The sequence below is a fragment of the Antechinus flavipes genome, chromosome 5 (assembly GCF_016432865.1).
Source record: "Antechinus flavipes isolate AdamAnt ecotype Samford, QLD, Australia chromosome 5, AdamAnt_v2, whole genome shotgun sequence".
In the NCBI taxonomy this organism is placed as follows: Eukaryota; Metazoa; Chordata; class Mammalia; order Dasyuromorphia; family Dasyuridae; genus Antechinus; species Antechinus flavipes.
Window position 1 is genome coordinate 114,625,115 of NC_067402.1, and position 23,831 is coordinate 114,648,945.

Here is a 23,831-nt window from a genome sequence, read left to right on the forward strand (position 1 = left end):
GAATTGTGAACTGGTCCAACCATTCTAGAGTACAATTCAAACTATTCTCCAGAGCACTATAAAACCACATTATTTTTTGACCCACTATGAAATACCACAACCATGTCTGTTGTCCAGAGACCAAAAGAAAAGGAAATGGACCCATATGTATAAAAATATTTATAGCAGCCCTTTCAGTGATGGCAAAGAATTGGAAAATCAGGGAATCCCTATCAGTTTGGGAATGTCTGAAAAGTTGTGATATAGGCTTGTGACGGAATAGTAATTGGGCTCTAAAAAATCATATGGGGGATGGTTTCAGAAAAACCTGTAAAAACTTGTATGAATTGATAGAAACTCAAGTGAGCAGAATCAGGAGAATGTTGTATAGAATAACAGCAATGCTATAATAATAATAGACTACCAAAAACTTAGCTACTCTAATCAATAGAATGATCTACAACAATTCCAAAGGACTCATGATGAAAAATGCTATATATCCACCAGAGAGAGAGCTGGTGAACTTTAAATACAGATGGAAGCATTTTTAAATTTACTTTATTTTTCTTGGAGGAAGGGTGTGTATGTATGTATGTATGTCTGTGTGTGTGTGTGTTTACACCATGTCATGTTTACAACATGACTAATATGTAAATGCATTGCATGATTTCGCACGTGGAACTGATATTGCTTGCTTTCTCAGGGAGTAGTGAAAAAAAGAAGAAAATTTGGAACACAAAAAATTAATATTTTTAAACATTATTTCAAATGTAATTATGAAATATTTACTAAAATAAATAAAAATATTTTTTAAAATTGTTTTGCATGACTTCACATATATAATGCAATCACTTGCCTTCTCAATTGGGAGAGGAGAGACTTGGAGGAAAGCGAATTGAGGGCCTTTATCCAAGAAGCTTCTAATGCCCACTATATTTTTTTCTGGGGGACTGACATTAGTTTCAGTGTATTATCTGCTGGCTATACTCTCTAAAGAGATTAAACATAAATTTGAAGAAATTACACATATAATCAACACAAAATTGGGCAAGCATTTTTCTGACTCCTGGAGTGAAAGATCATAGCTTAACCAGGCAGACACTCTTGCAATTAATATTATCTGATCTAATGGCAAAGGAGAAAATGACATGACATTCCTGAAAAAGATGATGGAGAAGTCAAGGGTTTCCAAAACCTACGTGGAGATGAATAAGATTATCTCCTAGGTGACAGGTGAGATCATTGATACCATCCCCACTGGGACTTTGTAAACACGTTGCTTAGGAAATGTTCTGCTATGCTCAAGCTAGTTATGAAGTTTGAGGGAAAAGCCAATGAGAGTGTCTCCAAGTCTGTTGTTGGCCCCCATCCTACAAGAAACACTGCCAGCCCTGAGAGTCCCTAACCTGCCTACCTGATTCCTCTGCCAGCACTCTACTGGGTTTCTTGTACCTCCTTGTGACTTCCTTCTTTGTTCCTTGTTGCAGTTTTGTTTTTTGTTTGTTCATTTTTAGTTTGTTGTTCTTTTATTTTTTATAATGGAAAATTTCAGTGATTTAAAAAAAAACACAAACTAGGTAATTTAGGAATGGGGAGGTACCAATGGCTTTGGTACCCTATCTTCCTTTGCAGAAGAGCCCATCCAAATGAAGAAGAATATTGGGGCATCACTGATGTCAAAATAAAAACTGCCCATCCTTAGTGACAAGTATTTCCTTTCTTCCATTAGATCTCTGAGCAAACATTAGATGAGTTTGCTCATCCCACAGTGAGAATATAAGACTTAGATTTAGTACCTGTCCTCTCTTTCCATTTTTGCCAGTAATTTATGGAGTGAATCTGAGCCCAATTTTCACTCTATACTTGTCTTTTGATGTCAATTCAGGAAGCTATTGCTCTCTAATGGCGCATCTTTTCTCTATTCAGCATCCTGGAAGCTCTGGAGCAGAGGCAAAATACCTGACCATGACCAAAGGTTTTACCTTCAGATCTATGTTTCCAACTTCCCCCATACACACCAAGATCTCTATTACTCTGATAGTTCTAAGTCTCCACTTGAGCCATCATGAGCAAAAAGTCCTGAAGGCATTAAAAAATCAACCTCTGGGATTTAGAAGGGAGAAGAGTAAGGGAAAAAAAGCTAGAGTTAAGTCAACACTATAATTAACTGGAAAATTATTCTTTTGGATCTTATACTCTGGATGTGATCACACCTATAACAAAGAAGCTAGTAATAATTCTGAGTGGAAAAGAAAGCTGGTGCCTGAATAGCTGGGAAATTAATGTAGTTATTGGACAGAACTGGCTGCTGTTTCTCCCAGGGAATAAAAGAGGGCATAAGGGGCTCATGAAAAGGTCTTTTTCAGATCAAGATCTGGGCTTCTTTCAATGGTTTTTACATCTTTTAATAACCCCATCTGGGATAGTTTTCCCCCACACACACTTTCCCAAGGAATAAGAGCAAGTAATTGTCCACAAGCTCTAGGGAAAGTAGTTAGTATTATTCTTTGAAAGAGGAGTCCTCTAGCAAAGAACATCAACTCCTTCTCCACTGGTCTTTAGGATCAGCATCGAGCTATATTTGAGAAGAGGGATAGTCTGAATGGTTGTGGGAAGTTTCTCCTTGCCTCCAGAGTTCCCATGCTATGGGTTTCATAACCTGAATCATACTCTGGAAAACCCAAAAAGGACCATCTTAATTTGGAAAGATCAAATGCAGTCATCTTACAACTCAATCAACTTCCCCTAAGGGCTTAGGCTCTTTCCTGCACACAGAAAAGAAGAGTTCACTAGAAAAGTCAAGTTAAATGGGGAGGTGTGGGGGACAGGGGCTCATTTTTATAAATTGGAAATAAAATGGGAAAAAATTTTTAAAGGAGCAAAAGGAAGAAAGAAGGAAGAAAAGTAGGGAGGAAATAAGAAGGAAGGAAAAAACAAGTAGGCCAGTATGGCTGGATCACTAAGTGGATGAGAGAGAAGAGAATATAAGAAACTTGAAAAGCTAGGTAGGGGCCAAATTGTGAAAACCTTTAATTGTCAAAGGACTCTAAATTTGGTCCTGAAGGTTATAGGGAATCACTGGACTTTATTGAGGGAGACTGAGGTGATTATGGACAGAACTAAGATTTAAGAAAATCACTCTGACAACTGAGAGAAGAAAATCTACAAGAAGATTAATCTATTGTAATAGTGCACATAAGTAATGGGAATCCAAGGTTGTGGCTCTTAGTAGAGAAAAGAGAACATAAAAAGAGAGATTTTATAAAGGAATAATAAACTTGATTCGGCAATTGAGTGTCTATGTGGGATAAGTGAAAGAAGGGAGTCAAGATCAGTGGATGATTGGAAGTTCAGGAGATTGGAGGGTTTGGGAAAAAAAACCATGGAATTCTGTTGTTCTAGACATACTGAGTTTGAGAAGCTGATGGGACCTGAAGTTCAAAATGTTCAGCAGGTAGTTAATGATACAGAACTGAAGCAAAGAGAAGAAAAAGGCTGGATAAACAAAGGAATCACCTGCAGAGATGACAACGGGACCAAAGTAATAAGAGCCCCAAGTGAAAGAGTGTCAAGAGAAAATGGTCCATCAGAACAGATCTTCAAGTAACACTTACAGTCATTGAGTTTGATATAGATGGAGATCTGAGAGACTAAAGAGGAAAGAATCAGATAGGTAGAAAACTGAGAGCTGACTCAAGGAAAACTCAGAAAGGAATGTGCAGGAAAAAGTGGACAATTGTGTCAAATATTGCAGAAAGGACAAGGATTGAGAAGATGCCAATAGATTTGGCAATTAAAAAATTACTGGTATTTCTGGTCAAAATGGACGCCTGAATGGAGACAAACAGTGTAGCTCCTATATATCTATGTTAACAAACAACTAAAAATCCCTCCAGGCCAAATAATGATCAAAAAACTCAGTTAAAAAAAAAAACAGTAAAAATTCAGGTAAAGACAGAGAAGCTTCTAAAAGAATCATCATCATAAGATAACTCCAAATTCAATTTAAATTAGTAGTTAATACAGGAAGTACTAGAAAAATCATATTTGTAAAACCTCTCTTGACTGGTGAATTTGAGACATGGATAATTGTTTTGGGATATCAAGATCTATCCTCTTCCATACCATTCTAATGAAGGTTTTATTAAATTCAACATAAGATACAACTGGCCAACAGAAATTTGGTGATCTGAGAGATTATTATTATATATAAATTCAATGTGCCATTATATCTGATGTTAACACAAAGGAATTTACAAGAATTCATCTATCTTAAAAAGTTAATACAAGTATGTAAAAATATCCCTAGAGAAATCCACTGGAAGAATTTCTAGTACTGACATTTCATGAAAAGTACTACAACTTTGAAAAGCCCTTGACTAACTAGAAAACTTATCAGAGATCTAATTTGAAGTTAGTTTCTGTGCCTGCTCTTGTACCTTTACTGAACATCATGGATCCAATACTGGCAGCACAATTATCAAAAGTTCTTAAAGACTGCTCATACAACTGCATTTCCTGATGAAGAAGGTAAGAGATGAAAGCTAGAGCCCAAAATCAGATGTCTATTTCTGTAGGTAATTATCCTAATAATGTCAGTAGCAGAGCCTGTTTGCCAATTTATTATATGGCAGAGCAAATCAGGTACTTAGTATTTGGGGTCTTGAAGAGATGAATGGATTGTAGCATAAACGTTGCAGTTTTTAAAAACATATATGGACTTGCTTATTTAACTTTGTTGGACCACAATTACATTTCCCTAGTTTCAAATATGAGTGCTACAGTCTAAACATAGTATTCAGTGGTGAAAATTGTTTATTATTGTCATTCCTATTCCTTATTTGGTATAGGTCATAATAAAGTTGTATTTCAAATACCCAAATATCCTAACTTTCCCCAGTCAAAGAATTAATAGGGGTATGTTAGCAATTATTCATAGGTACTACTAGCTTCCTACATCAGAGTAGTAGTTTGTTCCTATCTTATGGATTGGAGTAAAACTTCAATATCTTTCAAGTTTTACCACTGCACATCTGAGTGAAACTTACAGGATACCTAGGCATTTTGGGGTGACTGTTTTCTCTTCTAATTTAATTTTATTAGGAGAGTTTGTTCACTGTAGTTTCATTACATATTAAATATTAATTTTTTGGTTAGTTATCTTTGTAACTTTCAAAGGATTTAATGGATATAATCCAGTGACTTACCATTTATCATTATAATTCCTTCAGGTTTCATCTTAATTTTGAATAGAGAAATGAAAGTCCCAAAGTCATTTAGCCACTTAGAGTATTCCTGATTCTGATTCTCTATCCCACTTACTCTGATGCTTTCGGATTATTCCCAGCTTTGCCTGTTGTTTTTTACCTTATAAACAAAGGCAGAATAACTAAGTTGCTCAAGCTATCATTTCTTATATAGTAGTACACAGAGACAATCTATCATGTGACTTCCATTAATGGAATCTGGGTTCTCATTTTTCCATAGTTGTCCACTACAGCTGTTTAACTGACAACATTCAGTCTAAATTATTTTGCGATATTAAGGGGAAGAGAGAATGAATAAAAATGAACTTCAGTCAAGTTTTCTTCCTTCAAACCCTTATAAAAAACTCCATTCCATCATGTTAGGATCTCTGTGGTAATCTGTGAGATCTCTGGACTCCTCAGGATAGTGCTTTTAAATATATCAAGTGACATAACACAAGATTACAAAAGAAACCAATTATGATGAAACAGAGTTACATATGTATATATATATATATATATATATATATAAAATTTTACTGACACCAAATTCAAAACTATTATCCTAGAAATTGCTGTCTAGTCTTCTTTAATTGAATTTTTTCCTCATAATTGATCACTGTAAGTTAAATGTTACCAAATTTGTTGTTTTTTTATATATTCAGCCCTTTTATTAAGGCTCTCTCCACCACTTTTATTATTACAACAAAGCAGAACAAAGCAAGTATCTGCTATATTACAAACATTTGGAACATTATTTCCCTATTTTTAGATGATTTAGGCTTTTTAAAAATAAATTTTATTTTATTTTCATAAATACAGTCAAGTAAAGCACTGACCATGTCTAGGAAATTATATCAGAATCTGCACCTCAAGTCTACTACTTCTCTCTCAGGAGGCATAGTTCATTATGACTCTTCTGGCACTATGGTTGGTCATTGTGTTCAACAGAATGCCCAGGCCTTTCAAGGTTGGCTATTTTGACAATACTGTTGTTACGATATAAATGATTCTTCAGATTCTGCCCATCTCATTCTGCATCAGTTCATATAAGTTGCTAGTTTTCTCTGAAACTGCCAGTTAACTCATTTCTTAAAAGCACAAGTTAGTAAATTTGGAACATAGTTCCAAACTCACTTCAAGAATGGTTAGACCAGTTCACAGCTCCAGCAAAAGTACATTACTACCTAGCTTCTTAAACTATAGATCAAGAACCCATGAAAGGAGAGGGTCTTGTGACTGAATTTGGGGACCCGAAATTATGATATATTGTCAATAAATGTTTGATTTGTATATCTTTTTATTTTATTACCCAGGGTAATGTAAAAATATCTCAGGGAAAAAGATGTAGTGAGTGGAAAGTTATTAATAAGTTCCACATTACTATACCATTTTTCCCACAGCCCTTCCAGTATTTGTCATTATTTTTTGCAAATCTAATGAGGGTGAGATAGAAACTTGGGTCTAATTTAATTTACAATTTTCTAATTATTTGTGATTTAGAGTGTTTATTTCACATGGCTACTGATAGCCTAGAATTCTTCTCTTAAGGACTATCTTCATATCCTTTGATCACTTATTAACTGGGAAATGATAAGTTAAATACTGGGGATACAAAAAGAGGCAAAAGACTGTACCTACCCCTCAATCTAATGGGAGAAAAATGCAAACAAATATATACAAAGCAAGTTATATATAGGATAAATAGGAAATAATTATCTACAAGAAGGCACTAAAATTAGGAGGTTAAGAAATGAAATCTTGATTGGAATTTAAAGGAAGTTAGAAAGTTTAGTAGAGAGAGATATGGAGGGAGATCATGCCAGGCATAGGAGACAGGTGGTAAAACATGCTGTGTAAAAAAGATATAGTGTCATATTCATGGAACCAGCAAGAAGGCCCATGTCACTGGATTGAAGATTATATGTCAGGGAGTAATATGTAAAAAACTGGAAAGATAGGTGGGAACTAGGTTATGAAGCACTTTGAATGCCAAATGGAGCATTTTGTATTTCATTCTGGAACAACAGGAGTCATAGGAGTTTATTGAGTGGGAGATGGGGGTTAACATGATCAAACCTGAAATGCAAGAAAATCATTTTAGTGGATGAATAGAGGATGCATTAGAAAGGGGAGAGACCTGAGGCAGGCAAACCTACTAGGAACCTATTATAATAAGCCAGGCTGAAGATGATGAGGGCCTAAACCAGAGAGGTGGCAGTATCAGAGAAGGGGGTATATTTGAAAGTTGGTACAAGGGTAAAATTGACAAACCTTGGCAACAGAATAGAAATGGGGAGTGAGAGTTAATGAGGACTCTTAAAATGACTCCTAGGTATAAGCCTAGGAGACTAGGAAACCGGTGTTGTTCTCTACAGTAATAGGGAAGTGGCTGAGAGAGGGTTTAAGGGAAAAATATTGAGTTCTGTTTTGAGTCTATTGAGTTTAAGATATCTTTTGGACATCCAATTTGAGATGTCTGAAAGGCAATCAGAAATAAGAGACTATATGTAGATCAATAAAGAGTTTGGAGTAGAAGGGATAACTTTTGAGAATCATCAGCATAGAGATGATAATTAAATTCATGGGAGCTGATGAGATCTTATTCTAAATTTGAATCAAGTTCCCTACATATCTTAGAAATGAAATTTTTAAAAATAGCTTTTTATTTACAAGATATGTGCATGGGTAATTTTTCACCATTGACAGTTGCAAAACCTTTTGTTCCAACTTTTCCCCTCCTCCCCACCCCCTCCCCCAGATGGCTGGTTGACCAATACATGTTAAATATGTTAAAGTATAAGTTAAATATAATATATGTATACATGTCCACACAGCTGTACAAAAAGAATCGGACTTTGAAATAGTGTACAATTAGCTTGTGAAGGAAATCAAAAATGCAGGCGGACAAAAATAGAGGGATTGGGAATTGTATGTAGTGGTTCATAGTCATCTCCCAGAGTTCTTTTGCTGGGTGTAGCTGGTTCAATTCATTACTGCTCTATTGGAACTGATTTGCTTCATCTCATTGTTGAAGAGGGCCACATCCATCAGAATTGATCATCATATAGTGTTGTTGTTGAAGTATATAAAGAAATGAAATCTTTTTATGAGAAACTTTTTGCAAAGATTTTCCTCCATTTACCAGTAGGCATTGTAGGCTTTAGCTAATGTTTGTGTTACTACAAAAATCTGGTGTGATAATTAGCCACAAAACTAATAAAGTTTTATCAACTGTCTGCATGTCTGTGGAGATTGATGAGAATCACAGAAAGGTTGGTATTAGTTCAATAGAAACTTTGTTTTAAAAAAAGTAAAACGCCTCCAAATATTTGTCCTAAAAAGGAAAGGGACATTGTATATATCTCATGACTGAATAAAAGAGGTCTCTAATTTCTTAATTGCATTTTTGCTTCTAAGAAGGAATAAACACAGGGACATCATGGTCCCTGAAATTATCCTAGAAAAGTTGATAAGAAGCTAAGATACACAAAGACACACAAAGATACTTGCCATTCAGAATTGCATTTAACTATCTAGAATGGTCTTAGCTTTGTCCTCAGTACATACCCCTTTATCAACTAAGATATTTAGTTTACTGGAACTTATATACTGACCCACAAATTTCTTGTCAGCTTTCTTTATATTTATTAGTTGTATAATTATGATGCACTTAGAATCACAAAATCAAAGAATTTAAAAATTGGAAGGCATCTCAATAGCCACTTAGTCTAATCCATACACAAGAGAATATCCCCTAAAATATATCCAGTAAGTAATTATGCAACTTCTACTTGATTGCCTCCAAGGAAAGAAAACCCCAAACCTTTTGAGGCAGACAATTCTACTTTTATACAATTTGAATTGTTACTAAATTTTTCCAGACATCAAGGCTAACTTTTTCTCTTTATAACTTCTACCCATAGCTTCTTGCCTTCTGGAGTCAAACAATATAAATCCAATCCTTGCTTCACATGAAAGATTTTCAAATATCTGAACACAGCGGTTATATCCCAAGTCTCTTTTAACCAGACTAAATACCCAGTTCCTTCAATATATCCTCATATTATGACTCAAGGCCCTACATTATCTTACATAACTGGAGATCTCTCATATTGCTCTCCTGTGTATCAATGTATTTCTTAAACCATGATGCCCAGAACTGAACTTTATATGATGTCTCACCTCCCTATTTCATGAAGTTATGCCTCCCTTAAAACAGTCCAAGTATCCTATCATGCTGCTCATACTGAATTTACAATCCACAAAAATCCTGAAAATTTTTTTGTTGGAATAATGTCTGTTTATGATTCCCCCAATTTTATACTTATAAAACTGGCTTTTTAGAATCACATGCAAAACTTTACATTTATTCTACAGAATTGAATTTTATTAGATTCAGTCAACATTCTAGCCTTCAAAGATCCTTCCAGATCTGTCATTCACTCTGTTGGATTTTCCTTCCTCGTTTGTGTCATCTACAAATTTGATGAGCATACCTTTTATGATCTATGTTTTTACCTAAGTCATCGATTAAAAATATGAACAGAACAGGATCACATATAGATCCTCTATAATCCACTGAAGATTTCCTGCCATTTGTACACTGAATCTTCAACAATTGTTCTTGGAATCTGTCAGTTTTACTTTTCAGAATAATCTGGATTGTATAAACTGTCTAATCCATACAACTCCATCTTCTCCAGTGGAATAGGTATAAGATTCTTTATTAAAACAAAAAACTAAAATCTAGAGGAGCTATATTTACAATATTCCTCTCATCTACTAGTTCTTTAATCCTGTAAAAAGAATTACTGAATTAGTCTGACATAATCTGTTCATGCTCTTTGTAATCACCACTTTCCTCTCTAGATGTTCACCAACAATCTCTTTAATTCATTGTAGGATTTTTCCAGGGACCCAAGTTAAGCTTACTGACCTATAGTTTACAGACTGTTCTTTTCCTTTTTTTTTTTTTTTTTTTAAATGGGACAATTATCTTTCAGTCCTGTGGAACCTCAACCACTTTTTATCATCTTTCAAATATCAAGGAAAGTTAAGTTAGTAACATTTGATAGTTCCAAGTTTCAAGATCCTTGAATGTACTTCATCTAGACCAAGTGATTTGTTTTCATCAGGGCTAGGCCCTCTTTTACTCATTTTGGATATCAATCCCTGTTAGTCTTTTTCCTTTTTAAATTTTGAGTAGAAAAGTCACTCCCCTTTGCAGAGAAAACAGAAATAACACAAGAATTAAACATTTCTTAATGTCAATGTTGCTCATAAAATTTTTTTTTTTTAATTCTCAACATAAACACCAAATAAAACAAAGATTTCCATATACAAACCAGAACTTCTAGAAAGAGGATTATACAAATCCAACAGCAAGAGATACAAAGAGAAATTCCATTCAAAATAACTGTTGATAGCATAAAATATTTGGGAATCTATCTACCAAAGGAAAGTCAGGAATTATGTGAGCAAAATTACAAAAAACTTTCCACACAAATAAAGTCAGACTTAAATAATTGGAAAAATATTAAGTGCTCTTGGATAGGCCGAGCGAATATAATAAAGATGACAATACTCCCTAAACTAATCTATTTATTTAGTGCTATACCAATCAGACTTCCAAGAAAATATTTTAATGATCTAGAAAAAATAACAACAAAATTCATATGGAACAATAAAAAGTCGAGAATCTCAAGGGTATTAATGAAAAGAAAAATCAAATGAAGGTGGCCTAGCTGTACCTGATCTAAAATCATATTATAAAGCAGCAGTCACCAAAACCATTTGGTATTGGCTAAGAAATAGATTAGTTGATCAGTGGAAAAGAAAGAGGATTATACATGAAATTGCAAATCAGTTATGTACAGTTTGCTTTTCCTTTTAGATATGTAATAAATACAATCAATTTTAATATGTAATTTTGAAAATTCATAAAGCTTAGCCCTCTAACTTTATGTCTGTGTTTCTATTCTTCCTCCTGGTTTCTGTGATGTAAAAAAACCTTCAAATTATTTTTTTTTCAAAAAGTAGAAATCTATCTTTCCTCCTTTCTACCACTCATTCCCAATTCAGAAAGAATGAAAAACAAAACTTCTATATTAAGCATGTCCAAAAAAGTATATTTCATTCTGCTCTCTGAGCCTTTTACCAAAACCTCTATCAGGATGTGGATACTGGTAACGACAATAAAAATACTAACAAACATAGGCTTTAAGGTTGGCCAAGCACTTCAGAAATAGTAACTCTTTTATCTTCACAATAATCCTGAGAAGGAAGGTTATTTTTATCCCCATTTTACAGACTTGCCCAGAGCCATATAGCTGATATATGTCAGAAGCAGGATTGATACTTAGGTCTTCCTGATTTCATGGCAAACAACACTAATCCAGTCACATTTGGTCATTATAATGAGAGTTCTAAGTTTTTCATAGTTGCTTTTCTTAAATATAATAATAATATAACATAACAACACTATGTGGAAAAACAAAAACTTTCAAAGTCTTAAGAATTCGAACCACTGCAATGAACCACTGTGATTCCAGAGGACTGATGGTAAAACAGAGTTGATTGACCCAAAAAGGAGATTTGAATTTTGACCAATAGATAACAATTTTCAACCTTTGTTCTATAATATCTACTTGGTTGATTTTATCAGGTTTCACCATTTCAATGATCAATGGAGATTATCCTCAGATCTACTTGTCCAGGCCTTTTAGACATACCAAACTGAATGATCCACAGGCATCTTAAAACGCAACAATCCCAAAGCTGAAATTCATTAGCTTTATCTCCTATTTCCTAACTTCTTTATTCCTGCAGGAGAATACAACAATCACCCAGATTCACAACTACAACCTGATGTTATATTTCTCCTTCTTGCTCTGTCTCTCTCCCTATAATCATTCAGGGGGTCAAGTCATGTTGTTTCTACCTTATTAAAATTGTTCCTATACTCCCTGACACTGCACCCAGCCTGGTACCAAACCTTCATAACCTTAAAGTCTCAACTATTGTAGTTATCTGATATTCTCCTTGCCTACAATGCATCTTTCAATCAGCTGTCAAACTGACCTTAAGATGTAGATCTGACCATTATTACCATCCTTATCAAAAAATTGAAGTCATTATTACCTCAAAGATCAAATATAAAATCTTTGGGGATTTCAAAAATCCTCCCTTTCTAGTCTTCCTACACTTTATTTCTCTCCCCACCCCACTCCCCTTTAGGAACTCTAACGATGCACTAATGCTTTCCGCAACATTCTCTCACAAAAGACCCTTTATCTCCAAATTAAAAATATTTTCATTGGTTGCCTTCCATGCCTCAAACACTCTCCCCCTCCTGCTAGGTTTCCTGTCTTCCTTCAAATCTCAGCCAAAGTCCCACCTTTTTCAAGAAACCTTTTCCAGGCTACTTCAATCTACAGCTTTCTCTTTAAGACTCTCCCCAAACAGAAACTGAGGACTGCCCATCAATTAGAGAATTGCTGGACAAGCTGTGGCATATGATCATGATGGACTATTATTTTTGTGATATATGAAATGACAAGCAGGATGCTTTCAGAAAAATCTGGAAAGGCTTATATGAACTGATGTAAAGTGAATAGTGCCAGGAGAACATTATACAAAGTAACAGCAATACTGCACAATGATCAATCATGAATGACATGATTATTCTCAGGAATACAATAATCTAAGACAATTCTGAAGGATTTATGAGGAAAAATGCTATCTACCTCCAGAAAAAGAATTGATGGAGTCTCAAGGCAAATTGAAACCATACTTTCTAAACTTTTAAAATTTTTCTTGGCTTTTTTTTGGGTCTGTGTTTTCTTTTACAACATGGCCAGTAGAAATGTTTTACATGACTACACATGTATAATCTCTTAAACTGCTTGCTTTTTCAAGGAAGGAGAAGAGGGAAGGTGAAAGAGAATTTGGAATTCAAAATTTTTTTTGAATGCTTAAAAATTTCTTACATGTAACTTAGAAAAAAAAATAAGGGGGGGGGGGAGAAACTATCTCCAATTTATCCTGTATATATCTTGCTTGTATATAGTTGTACACATATCGTTTTCCCCATTAGACTGTGAGCTCCTTAAGAGCAGGGACTAATTTTTTTTTCCTTTTTTTTTTTTTTTTTTAAGTCAGGACAAAGCACAGGCACTTAATAAAATGTTAGCTGACTATTGTCATCTTCCTGAAACTCTCCACCTATGAAATAACAAGGAAAAGAACTGATTCAAGTAAGTTACCCTTTATTTTATGCCAAAACCTAGAAACAAATATTTATACTCAAGAAAGCAGATCTGAAAACATGCCCCAATGAACTTAGGTGGGAAAGAAAGAGAAACAAGGCAGGCAATTATCCATATTAAACTAGGGTCATCTCTGTTCCAAAAGGCTTCCATTCACTACCTAGAAGTAGGCTAGTTTTAGATGATTCTATAATAAACAAAACTGGCATTATTTAGTTTCATTTCCTTGATCAAGTCATTTAAGCTTTCTCGATTTCAACTGCTTCATCTATAAGATAATGAAATAAGTAAGGAACTCTTAAAGTCTTTGTCCAGTTCTCCCTTGTCCAATTCTAATATGGCTTAATTCAAACAGACATCAGAATTTGATCCAATTTGGGTCCTACACCAGAAATCTTTGGGGATTTACTTAAGACTCAAGGATTTTTTGGAAGTAGATCAAAAGTCAGTGCAGTCTCTGGAAATTAAGAGGAAGGAGGAATAAATCAAACTGTCATTTGCCTCACTCAATTCTAAGCAATACACATGTTAAACATATATTGGATTATTTGCTATCTAGGGAAAGGGAGTGGGGAGAAGGAAGAGAGAAATATTTGGAACACAAGGTTTTGCAAGATGAATGCTGAAAATTATCTTGCATATATTATGAAAATAAAAAGCTATTATTAAAAAAAAAGATTTTAAAAATGTTAAGCAATACTTCTCTTACTAGAAAATCTTTTCAAGTTCTCAAATTCTTATGCCTAAATCTAAGTCCTTCAAGTTTTAGTCATTGACAATCAAATCAAGAGCTCAAAGAAGGCAAACCTGCCACAACATGACCCAGTTCATTCTCCCCAGGCAACCATTTAAGACAAGGCTAAACACTAGTGGAAACAGCTTCACCTTCAGTATGACAAACACCTGATTCACCTATCAAGTAACAAAGTAAACCATATGGTCAGATGTATTCATCACTAAAATTTACATAAACACAAACCAGGTAAGATTCATGGGCTTAGTGTAAGAATTTTAGTCCTAATAAATTGGAACTTCTCTCATGAAGTAAATTTTCCTTGTTCTCCAAACACTTACATTTTTCATTCTCCCACACTGAAAGACTATCCTTTCAATGCTGCTGCTCTTTTCATATGAAAGCAAATCATTTCTCCATCCAAAAATTCTTGGTTTTGTAGAAGATCTCTAGAATAATAATATATACTAGGGAGAAAAACTATTATATAATAACAAATTCTGTTTCCAGTGTACCATAAATTGATGAAACAGAAGCAGATACAACACACACACACACATACACAGAGAGAGAGAGAGAGAGAGAGAGAGAGAGAGAGAAATTCAGGCTTCTACCTGAAAAGGTGAGACTTTTTGCCCCCTCATATTGTAAAGAAACTAAATACAAAGCCAGCAGATATATGAATAGATTTGGGGAAAACCATCAATGGAAAAATGATGTAAAATAAATAAGCCTGTGACAGTTGTAAAAGAAAATGAAATGAATAAGTCACCAGCTACATAATCAAAGGTAGATATTTCCATGTCTCTAATCCTCCCTACACTGTAATAAGTTCAACTAGCAGTGAAGGTCATAATGATCATTTAAACAGACCACAAGAGAATTATCAAGAAATTCAGTAAATCAAAACGAGACCACTCCCTCTCTAGTGAATTTAATGCATAACCCTGGGGAATTTTATGTGTTTATTTTTATTTAAACAATTTATCAACCAGGAAAAAGACAAGATTATATACAAAGATATAAAATATGCTTCATCATGATAGACTGTTCCCCCCTATAAGCAAGTTTGAAATGTTTAACTTCCCAGCTTTAAAATTTTAATGCTATCAGCAAGTGCAAAAAATTTTTTGCAAGGATAGGGGTTCTTCCTTCTTTGTGGTAGTTGTTTGTTCTTGTTCTCAAAGAGGACCATGACAATGGAAAGTCATATCATGACTTGCAAGTGAATTGGATTTAAGTGAGGCAGTGCTGTGCAAAGTTACCAGCCTCACTTTGCCCTCCAGAGCCATCTGGGGTCTAGAGGCAAGATATAAGTCAAGATGACGAGATGGCCCCAGATGCAGAGGGAGACTTTAGTCTTTTAAAGTTCTTTCCCAGGTCTCAGTTTGTCTGAAGTAACACCTATTCAGTGGTTAAGACTAGGTAAGAAATGAGTCCAAAAAAAATGGCCTTTCATCTAGTTAAAAAAAATCAATCAGTATTCTCTAAAAAGCTATAGAATACGGGGCTAGGTGGCATGGTGGATAGAGCACCAGCCCTGAAGTCAGGAGGACCTGAATTCAAAACTGGCTTCGGACACTTAAAACTTTCTAGCTATGTGACCCTGGGCAAGAAGTCACTTAACCCCAATCACCTCAGCAAAAAATAAATATATAAAGCTATAGAATACATTCTGATCTCAGTACCTATATATGAATAATGTGAAGAGTGGGGACAAAGGCAATTTGATGTTCAGTGACAAAGTAGAATGGTCAGAAACTCTAGAATTTTTTAAAATGGAGTCTAGTTTTCTCAGACTGAAATTGTTCTCTTTTTAAACATAGGACCTACCAAGTTTTTAAGCTTTTTAAAAGTATCTAGTGGTTTCAAGCCAGTTCTGCGGGTAAAAATATGCTAAATACTTGCCACACAAATGAGAAATTATGAAAACTCAAATTTACATTTTAATTGTACCATCCTTATTTTCAATTTATCTCATAATTTTCCTCCCAAGAGTTCATGGTAATTGATTTTTTACATTCCCATTTCACAGGTAAATAGAAGGTATCACAAGAGGAGGAAATTTGTTCACAGATACACATCAACTTGTGTAGAATATAATTCAAATATCCTATTCAAGTGCCAAGAGCATGAAGGTATCAGGCCTCATTCCATTCTAATGTAATGAGTGTTCATCAGGAAATAATGCTTTAAGAAATCCAGAGAAAAAGTCCCATAAGTGTAAAAATTTTTTATAGAAATGCTGTTTTTGGAGTAGCAAAGAATAGCTAATAAAGTAGGTGGCAAGCAACTAAAGAAGAGTTCAACAAACTGCAGTTTATCAAGCATTAATTTAAAATAACCTGGAAAGGCTTCTTAAAAATGATACAGAATATATAAACTGAACCAAAACAATTTAAAGGAAAACAACAATGAAAAATTTTAGAACTCTTATCAATATAATAACTAATAACTTCGGAAGATTACTTCTGGGAGGCAGTACACTACAGGTGCAGAATGAGGCATACATAATACTATCAGACATGATTAGTTTTGCTTCATTGTATTTTATCACAAGGGAAGAAAACAGCATTATGAAATGATAACAATGTTTGTAAAATAAGGTTTTCAATAAAAATTAATTTTTAAAAAGAGAAGCCCAAAAGCTTCAAAGAATTCATTTTAAATGAAAGGCTATTGATAGAGGGAATGAAAAGAAAACTCTCTCAAGTGAAAAGAATTAGATCCAAGGAAAAAAGATCCTAATGAGTCACTAATTTCATCTATTAATCAAGAGATCACATTGAAGAAGTTGCATATCTTTGTTTTAAGTAATTATTCTTTCAAGGTCTATTTAAAACAAAAACACCATGTGATTTTTACAAGATAAATAGCATTTAAATGCATCACCCATCAAAGAAGAAAAAAGTGAATCATGTTCTTCTACACATTGCCAAAGATGAAATATTCAGTGACCATGGTGAGGAAGAGAGGGAAATGTAGCAGTTCTATCTATAGAGCAAAAGTGAAATTTCCTTCTTAATATAATGACTGGCACTTTAGCATAAAAGATGGGAAAAGAGAATAGGAAAACAATATTTATTAAGGGCATTTAATAAAGAAATTGACTTCGGGCAGCAAAACCCACAACTAACCCCTTTCAGGCTTAGTAGACATTTTTCCCTACTGCACATTCAGGTCATGAGAAGAGGGACTCAAGAAAAGACTAATTTTCATCACAGAATTTATTGTCTAGCAAATGGGTAGGAGATCCTTACTGGATAAGGCAAGAATAAAATAAATCTCTTTCTCTCTTCTGGACAAGAGAAGAGGTAAAGATACTATAGTGTCTTAGTGCACTTAGTATCAATTAGACTTGCTCACTAAAAATGGTGAGCAAAAAGGAAGAAATGAGAAGTTCTCATAAAAAAAAGAGACCAACAACTACTAGAAATGCAAAGATAACAAGAGTAATCCCAGTAGTTGGTGTTTATAAAGCAAAAAAGCTGTCTGTTAAAATGATTTCTTTTCTTCCAAGCAACAAAAGTCTATACATCCCTCCTGAATGTATAGAGATTTAAAGAAATCTCTAAGGCAAGAGTTCTTAATCTGGAATCCAGTGAGCCCTTGGAGAGTCTTCATGAATTTCAGGAAATCTATGAATTTGGATGAAGAAGAAATGACTTCTTTATTTCAATACAATTTCCCTGATAAGTCTATGTGTTTATCTTATGCATTTTAATATTAATCTGAGAAGGGTACATAGGCTTCACCAGATTTGCCAAAGGAGTTCATGATACCAAAAGATTAAGAACCCCTGATTTAGAGTAAATAATTATCTCATTCTCAAGGTTTTCATTCCCCAATAGGTAGGAAGAAAAATACTCAAATACACAAGTGGGGATGGGGAGGAGGAAGAAAGAGAGAGGGAGAAGGGAGAGACAGAGAAAGGGGGGAGAGAGGGAGAAAGAGAAAAAGGGGAAAGGGAGAAGGGAGAGACAGAGAAAGGGGGGAGGGAGAAAGAGAAAAAGGGGAAAGGGAGAAGGGAGAGACAGAGAAAGGGGGGAGAGAGGGAGAAAGAGAAAAAGGAGAAAGGGAAAAGAGGGAGGGAGGGAGAGAGGGGGGAGACATAGAGGGGAAGAGAGAGAGAGGAGAGAGAGAGATACAAAGAGAGACAGACAGAGAGAGAGAGAGAGAGAAAGGGAAAGACAGAGGGAGAAAGAAAGGAAAAAGAAAAGAAAGGTGCCCAGGGGACAGAGAGAAAGAGAGGGGGCAGGAATAAGGAGAAAGAGAAGGGAAAGAAGAGAGAAGAGGAGGGAGAAAGAGAGGATAAAGGAGGAATGAGAAGAACAGAGGAAGAGAAGGAGAGAGAGAGAGGGAGAGGAGAGAAAGAGGGAGAGAAGAGAGAGGAGGAGAGAGAAAAGGAGAAAGAAGACAGAAAAGGAGGTGAGTGGGAAAAGAGAGAGAAGAGAGGTGGCTGGGAGAAGGAGCGAGAGAGAAAGAGAGGGGGCGGGGAGAAGGGGAGAGAAAGAGGAGGAAGGGGAGAGGAAGAGAGGGAGAGTGCGTGTGTGTGCGCTCACCAGCGGTGAGGGGGAGCAGAGCCTCCACCACGAGCAGAGGGGAGCTCCCCAGGGCCGGGGCCCCCTCGAGGAGGAGGAAGAAGAATGGAGAGCGCTCCTCCCCAGACACTTACAAGAACACATGGTCCTGTCACTGGGAGCCAAGGCTCCTCGCACTCGGAGGATCTGGGGATGTGCCCCAGCAGGGCTCCCCCGGGGCTCAGGATGCCCTCGCCACCGACCCCCGCCCCCCGCGCCGGTGGCCCGGACCCCAGTACCTTCTTGACGGTGCGTGGCGCCTCGGTGACCGTGCCGTCGGGGCTGACTAGGGCCTCGCCGCCGTCGCGATGCCGCTGGTGCTGGTGATGCGGGTCGCTCCGCTTCATGGCCGACGCCTGCGGCACCTTCCCGGCGGGCGGGGCGGCGGCAGGGCTGAGAGCGGCGGGGCCGGGGGCCGGAGGGCGCTCCGCGGCCGGGGCCAGAGCCGGAGCCGGAGCCAGAACCGGAGCCGGGGCCGAGGTTGGGGCCGGAGCCGGGGCCGGAGCTTCAGGGTCCCCAGCGCCCGCCGGAGGGGTCATGGCGGCCACGGCCGCCGCGCTCATCCCGAGCTGCGGTTCGGGATCCGGGGGACTTAGGTCCTTCAGCTCCACCTCAGGCACCTTGGTGGCAGCAGCTGCTGACACGACCTGCACAGACATCGCCGTCCCCGCTACTCTCGCTGCTGCCGCTGCCGCTACCGCTGCCGCCGCCGCCACCACCACCACTGCCGCCTCAGACTCCGGCTCCCGCTCGGCCCCGCCCCCCTCTCCTCCTCCCCTCCCCCATCCCACTCCCGGTCCTCCTCCTCCTCCGCCTCCGCCTCCCTCACTCTCCTCCCACCCCACTCCACCCTCACCCCGGCTCCCAGCCCCACCCCCGCTCCTCGCTCGCGCGGCGTCACGGGACTTGTAGTACGCTTGCCCTGGGCTCCACGCGCCAAAGAAGGGACGGCGGGACCTCAGTCCCCGACGTGCTCTGCGCGCGCAAAGAGCCGACTGGTCCGCAAAGCCCCACGAGAATTGTAGTTCTTCTTGGGCCGCTCCCGCGGAACTTGGCTCTTTCTCTCTGGGAGTGGCTCAATTTGGGGTGCTAAGGGGCGGGGCAGCGGGAGGAAAGAGAATAAGGTTGGCTGGGATGCGCGGTTTGGGAGAGGAGAGGGCATCCGGAGGAGATGCGATTTAAAGGGAAAGATAATCTCCAAGCACATGTGAGGGAGAGAGGGATGATGAAGAGGATGCACCGCTGCTCTGACTGATTTTCCAGGGTGGGCACGTTACGTTCACATGCCCCGGCATTTAAAGGAAAGGCCACGATTTCGTGTGCCGGGGCCTTCAGCTGGAACTGGAACACTGGCTTTTTATTCATAGTATTAGGCGTTGGAAGGGAATTTAGAGGTCACCTAGCCCTACCTCCTCCATATTTATTGATGAGGAAGCTCCCGTCAGAGAACTTGTGGCTTAAGCAAGGTCACCAGGGGAGTAGATGGCAGCCCTGAGATTTATGCATCCAAACCCCTTGTTCGTATGGTACAAACGCCGCCCTTCCTGGATCTGGACTGTTTGGTTGTTAACTGTGGGGTCCTGAAAAATCTTTTTTTCCTCTGTAATATGGATCCTTCGATAACTCCAGCCCTAAGATTCAAAGGTTTTGTCTCAGACGAAATAAATTACCATTTGAGAACCACTTGCCTAACACAAGACATTCTCCTGAAAGAGCACCATGCTTTAACTTTAGCTGAAAAATATTAGGGATATGGCATACATGGAGAGCGTGGGTATAATTCGACTTTATTGTGATGATATAAAAAAAGAAACTAGGGGTGGAAAAGGAATTGTACTGGAAAAAGAGAATGGGAAGTAAAATGGAGCAAATTACGTCACATGAAGAGGCAAAAAAAAAATACCAATTACAGCTGAGGGAAAGAAAGGAGGGGGATGAAGATTGTTGGAAATATTAGGGATATGAACCTTGCTGAGAAAAACTATCTTCAAATGTCTTTTGCTCAGCCCCATAATTCTCAGTCCTGACCTACAGAAAGGGAAAAACAGAAAAGAGGAAGTGACTCATTTATCAAGACAGCAGGCGTTTGTCTGCACATCCCCAAAAGATATTTTTTGTACGGGGACCAACAGGGCTAGTTTGCACGTTTTCATCTGGATTGAGGAGGGAAGAGCCAATCCTAGATCTCTGCCCAATAAGACGCTGGCAACTTGGGACTTCACCCATTTATTTGGTGGAGATTGTACCATCCTTAATGCCAGCTCTTTCAGTCTTTGTGGCCATACGCATATCACTTTAACCATTTCTGGGTCTCAGCTTTCTCATATGTAAAGTGAGGGAATTAGATTAAAAACCCTTTAAGGTATCTTTCAGTTTAAATCCTAGCATCTGATGATGAAATCATGCAATGACTCTGTCCCCAGTTCTGCCTCCCTCAATTCATTAGCTGCGACAGACATGGCTACTTGAAAGTCCACTGAGCACCTTTATTTCCACAAAGCCCAGATGCTATACCTCCTTCTTTTCAGCTTTCTTTCAGAGAGAATTTCCTTCCTCTTCCAGAGAATGAGCCCTGAGCTCCATCTTCCAGCTGTTTGGAAGGATTAACAGTTCTGTAACTGATTTATCTCTCCCTTCCTCCTGGAAATACACAGAGGAACTTGTATCTAGCCACCTGGTGTGCAGCAAACAAAGCATGTAGCAGCTGCCTACCTAGGAGGCCAAAAGAATTGGTTACCTGAGCTTGGTTTGTGCCTTCCTGCTCTCCCTCACCCCAATACCCCCCCTTCACATGTGAGTATGCATAGCCAATAGCTTCTCCTTCCTGTGCTATTTAGCCCAAGGCCTTGTTCCAGCTTGATAACTCCCATTTGTCCCAACATACAGCCATTCCTCAATGGAGTTCCTTAATCATCACATTTGTTCTTCTCGATATCTTTGAGAGGCAAGAAGGGATTCATTCTCTTCATTTAGCAATTAGAAGAGGTAAAGCAGAGAAAGTGTACTTTCTTTTGATTACCTTGCAATCAAGACTCCAAAACCAATGTGCTCCCTCTGGTTCTCCCTGGGAAACACTGTGACCTTCATTTCAAGCAAAATGGTAACTAGGAATTTTTTTTTTTGCCTGGGGCAAAAACAATGTGTATGAGGTATAAGAGGTAGAGGACAATCTAGTGAGAAAGAGGGAGGAAAGGGGAGAACAATTCAATTTAAGTTTCAGGAATGTCGGTGAAAGGGCACTGTCCTCCTCATCCCCAGTGGATTTAGAGGGAAAATCTAGACATAACTGAGAAAAGATATAGCTAATAGACTGTAGTTGGGCAAAGGAACAGGGTAATATTATCAGCCTGGGGACAAGAGAAAGTTATTGTGAGTTGTAGAGACAATGATCTCTGAACTACACAATGGAGAAGAAGATTCTACCTTCAATCCTTTTCATCATCCTTACACACTGAGAAAAACTGCAATTAGCTATAGTCTAATTTCATCTCCAACTTCAAGATCTGAGTATAGTGGAGGTCAGGTGTTGGGAGGGTTATTAACCAAGTAATTTGTTCCCCCAAACTCAAATCAATGAAATTCCAAAATATAAAAATAGAATACTAGACAGCAAGATATTATGTTTTGAAGGGAAGGAAAAAGAGATGTCTACATTTGTTATTCCTGAGAGTATGAAAAATATTTTAGTAAAGCTTGTCAGAGTTAGAGAGTCTCCTCATTGTCTGGCTGAAGGATGAATGAACCAAGCCTCTGGTATTCTTACAAAAAGCAAAACATAGCTTTGTGAACTATGAACAAAAACTCTTCTTGAGAGGGCGGGATCTTCTTAGGGCGGGATGGTGAGAAGGGTGTTCTTTCTCTTCCTTCCTCCATCAGTCATAATATCTTATAATGACACTACCCAGCATTGAGCAGGCTTTGTAGCTGAAACAGGAAGTTTCTAAGAAGGTATGAATTCTGTAAGTCAAGAAGAGAGCCAATCCTTTGTTGTTCAGTTGTGACCATCTCTTTGTGATCCTATTGGGGGTTCTCTTGGAAAGCTACTGGAGTGGTTTGCCATTTCCTTCTCTAGCTCATTTTACAAATGAAGAAACTAAAGCAAAGAGGTTTAGTGACTTACCTAGGGTCATACAGCTAGTAAGTGGCTGAGGTCAGATCTTCCTGACTGCAGACCTGACTCTAGTATGCTACCTGAATGCCCCCTGAGTTGGCCCCAGACATTGGGAATCAAATTGCAAAGGGAAAAAGACACAGAGAAACTAATAATCAAATGATCTAACCAGAAAAATATTGTACCCAGGAAGAGCAACATGAGAAATCCACAAAAAGTACAACGGCCTTGGTCACATGTGCGTCCATGTGCCCATGCTATACGTATATCCACTCTGCCCATTGACCCTGTGGTTAGATATAGAAGGTTGAGAGAAAGGGGATTTTTTTTGTAAGTACAATTCTTAGGATGATCTTACTTTGATCTTATTGTGTCCTCTGATTGACTATTAAAGTTGAAAACACTAGTGAAAGTTCATGAACCATGTTTTAGGAGTGATCCCACAGAGTATTTTAAGATTAGTGTTTAACCTATGAATTCAATTAAAGGAAACCTGACAGTGTTAAAGTTAACTGTAAGCCTCCAAAAACTCATCCACAAAGTTATCCTTCCTCCATCTCCAAATGTAGAAATTGAGCTTACAATAGAGGTAAGAATACCAAAGAATTAAGAATATAGGAGTAGCTTCCATTCTCTTTCACTCTTCCTCCCAAAAAAATATATTGTGACATTAACAGCCTTCAGAATCCCTTTCCTATAGAGTTGACCTTAAGTTAAATCTAATTCCATAGAGAAAATTACTTATTTGTAATTTTTATGATGGTAAACATAAGGAAGAAAAAAGCTAATGTTTTCCCTTTATGTGAAAGCCTTTCATGGTAGGAGCAGGCCAACTATATTGCAATCATATATGAACTCTAAATTGTATGGGATCCTATGGCTTAAAGACTTTCATTCTCAACTCTCCTTTCT

At 37.7% G+C, this 23,831-nt stretch overlaps 1 protein-coding gene across 4 annotated transcripts in view; it reads right to left on the reverse strand.

Annotated features, from left to right (window-relative positions):
* The window catches only part of AHCYL2 (adenosylhomocysteinase like 2), a 140,469-nt gene extending 120,655 nt beyond the window's left edge, over positions 1–19,814 (reverse strand). The window contains exon 1 of one of the 4 annotated variants that reach the window (XM_051962965.1): positions 19,048–19,607. In XM_051962965.1, the coding sequence (XP_051818925.1) occupies positions 19,048–19,467 (420 nt within the window). In that variant the 5' untranslated portion in view covers positions 19,468–19,607. Of the gene's footprint in view, positions 1–19,047 lie in introns of all 4 variants that reach the window. The other 3 variants (XM_051962966.1, XM_051962967.1, XM_051962968.1) reach the window with 3 other exon arrangements.
* Positions 19,815–23,831: the final 4,017 nt, after the last annotated feature.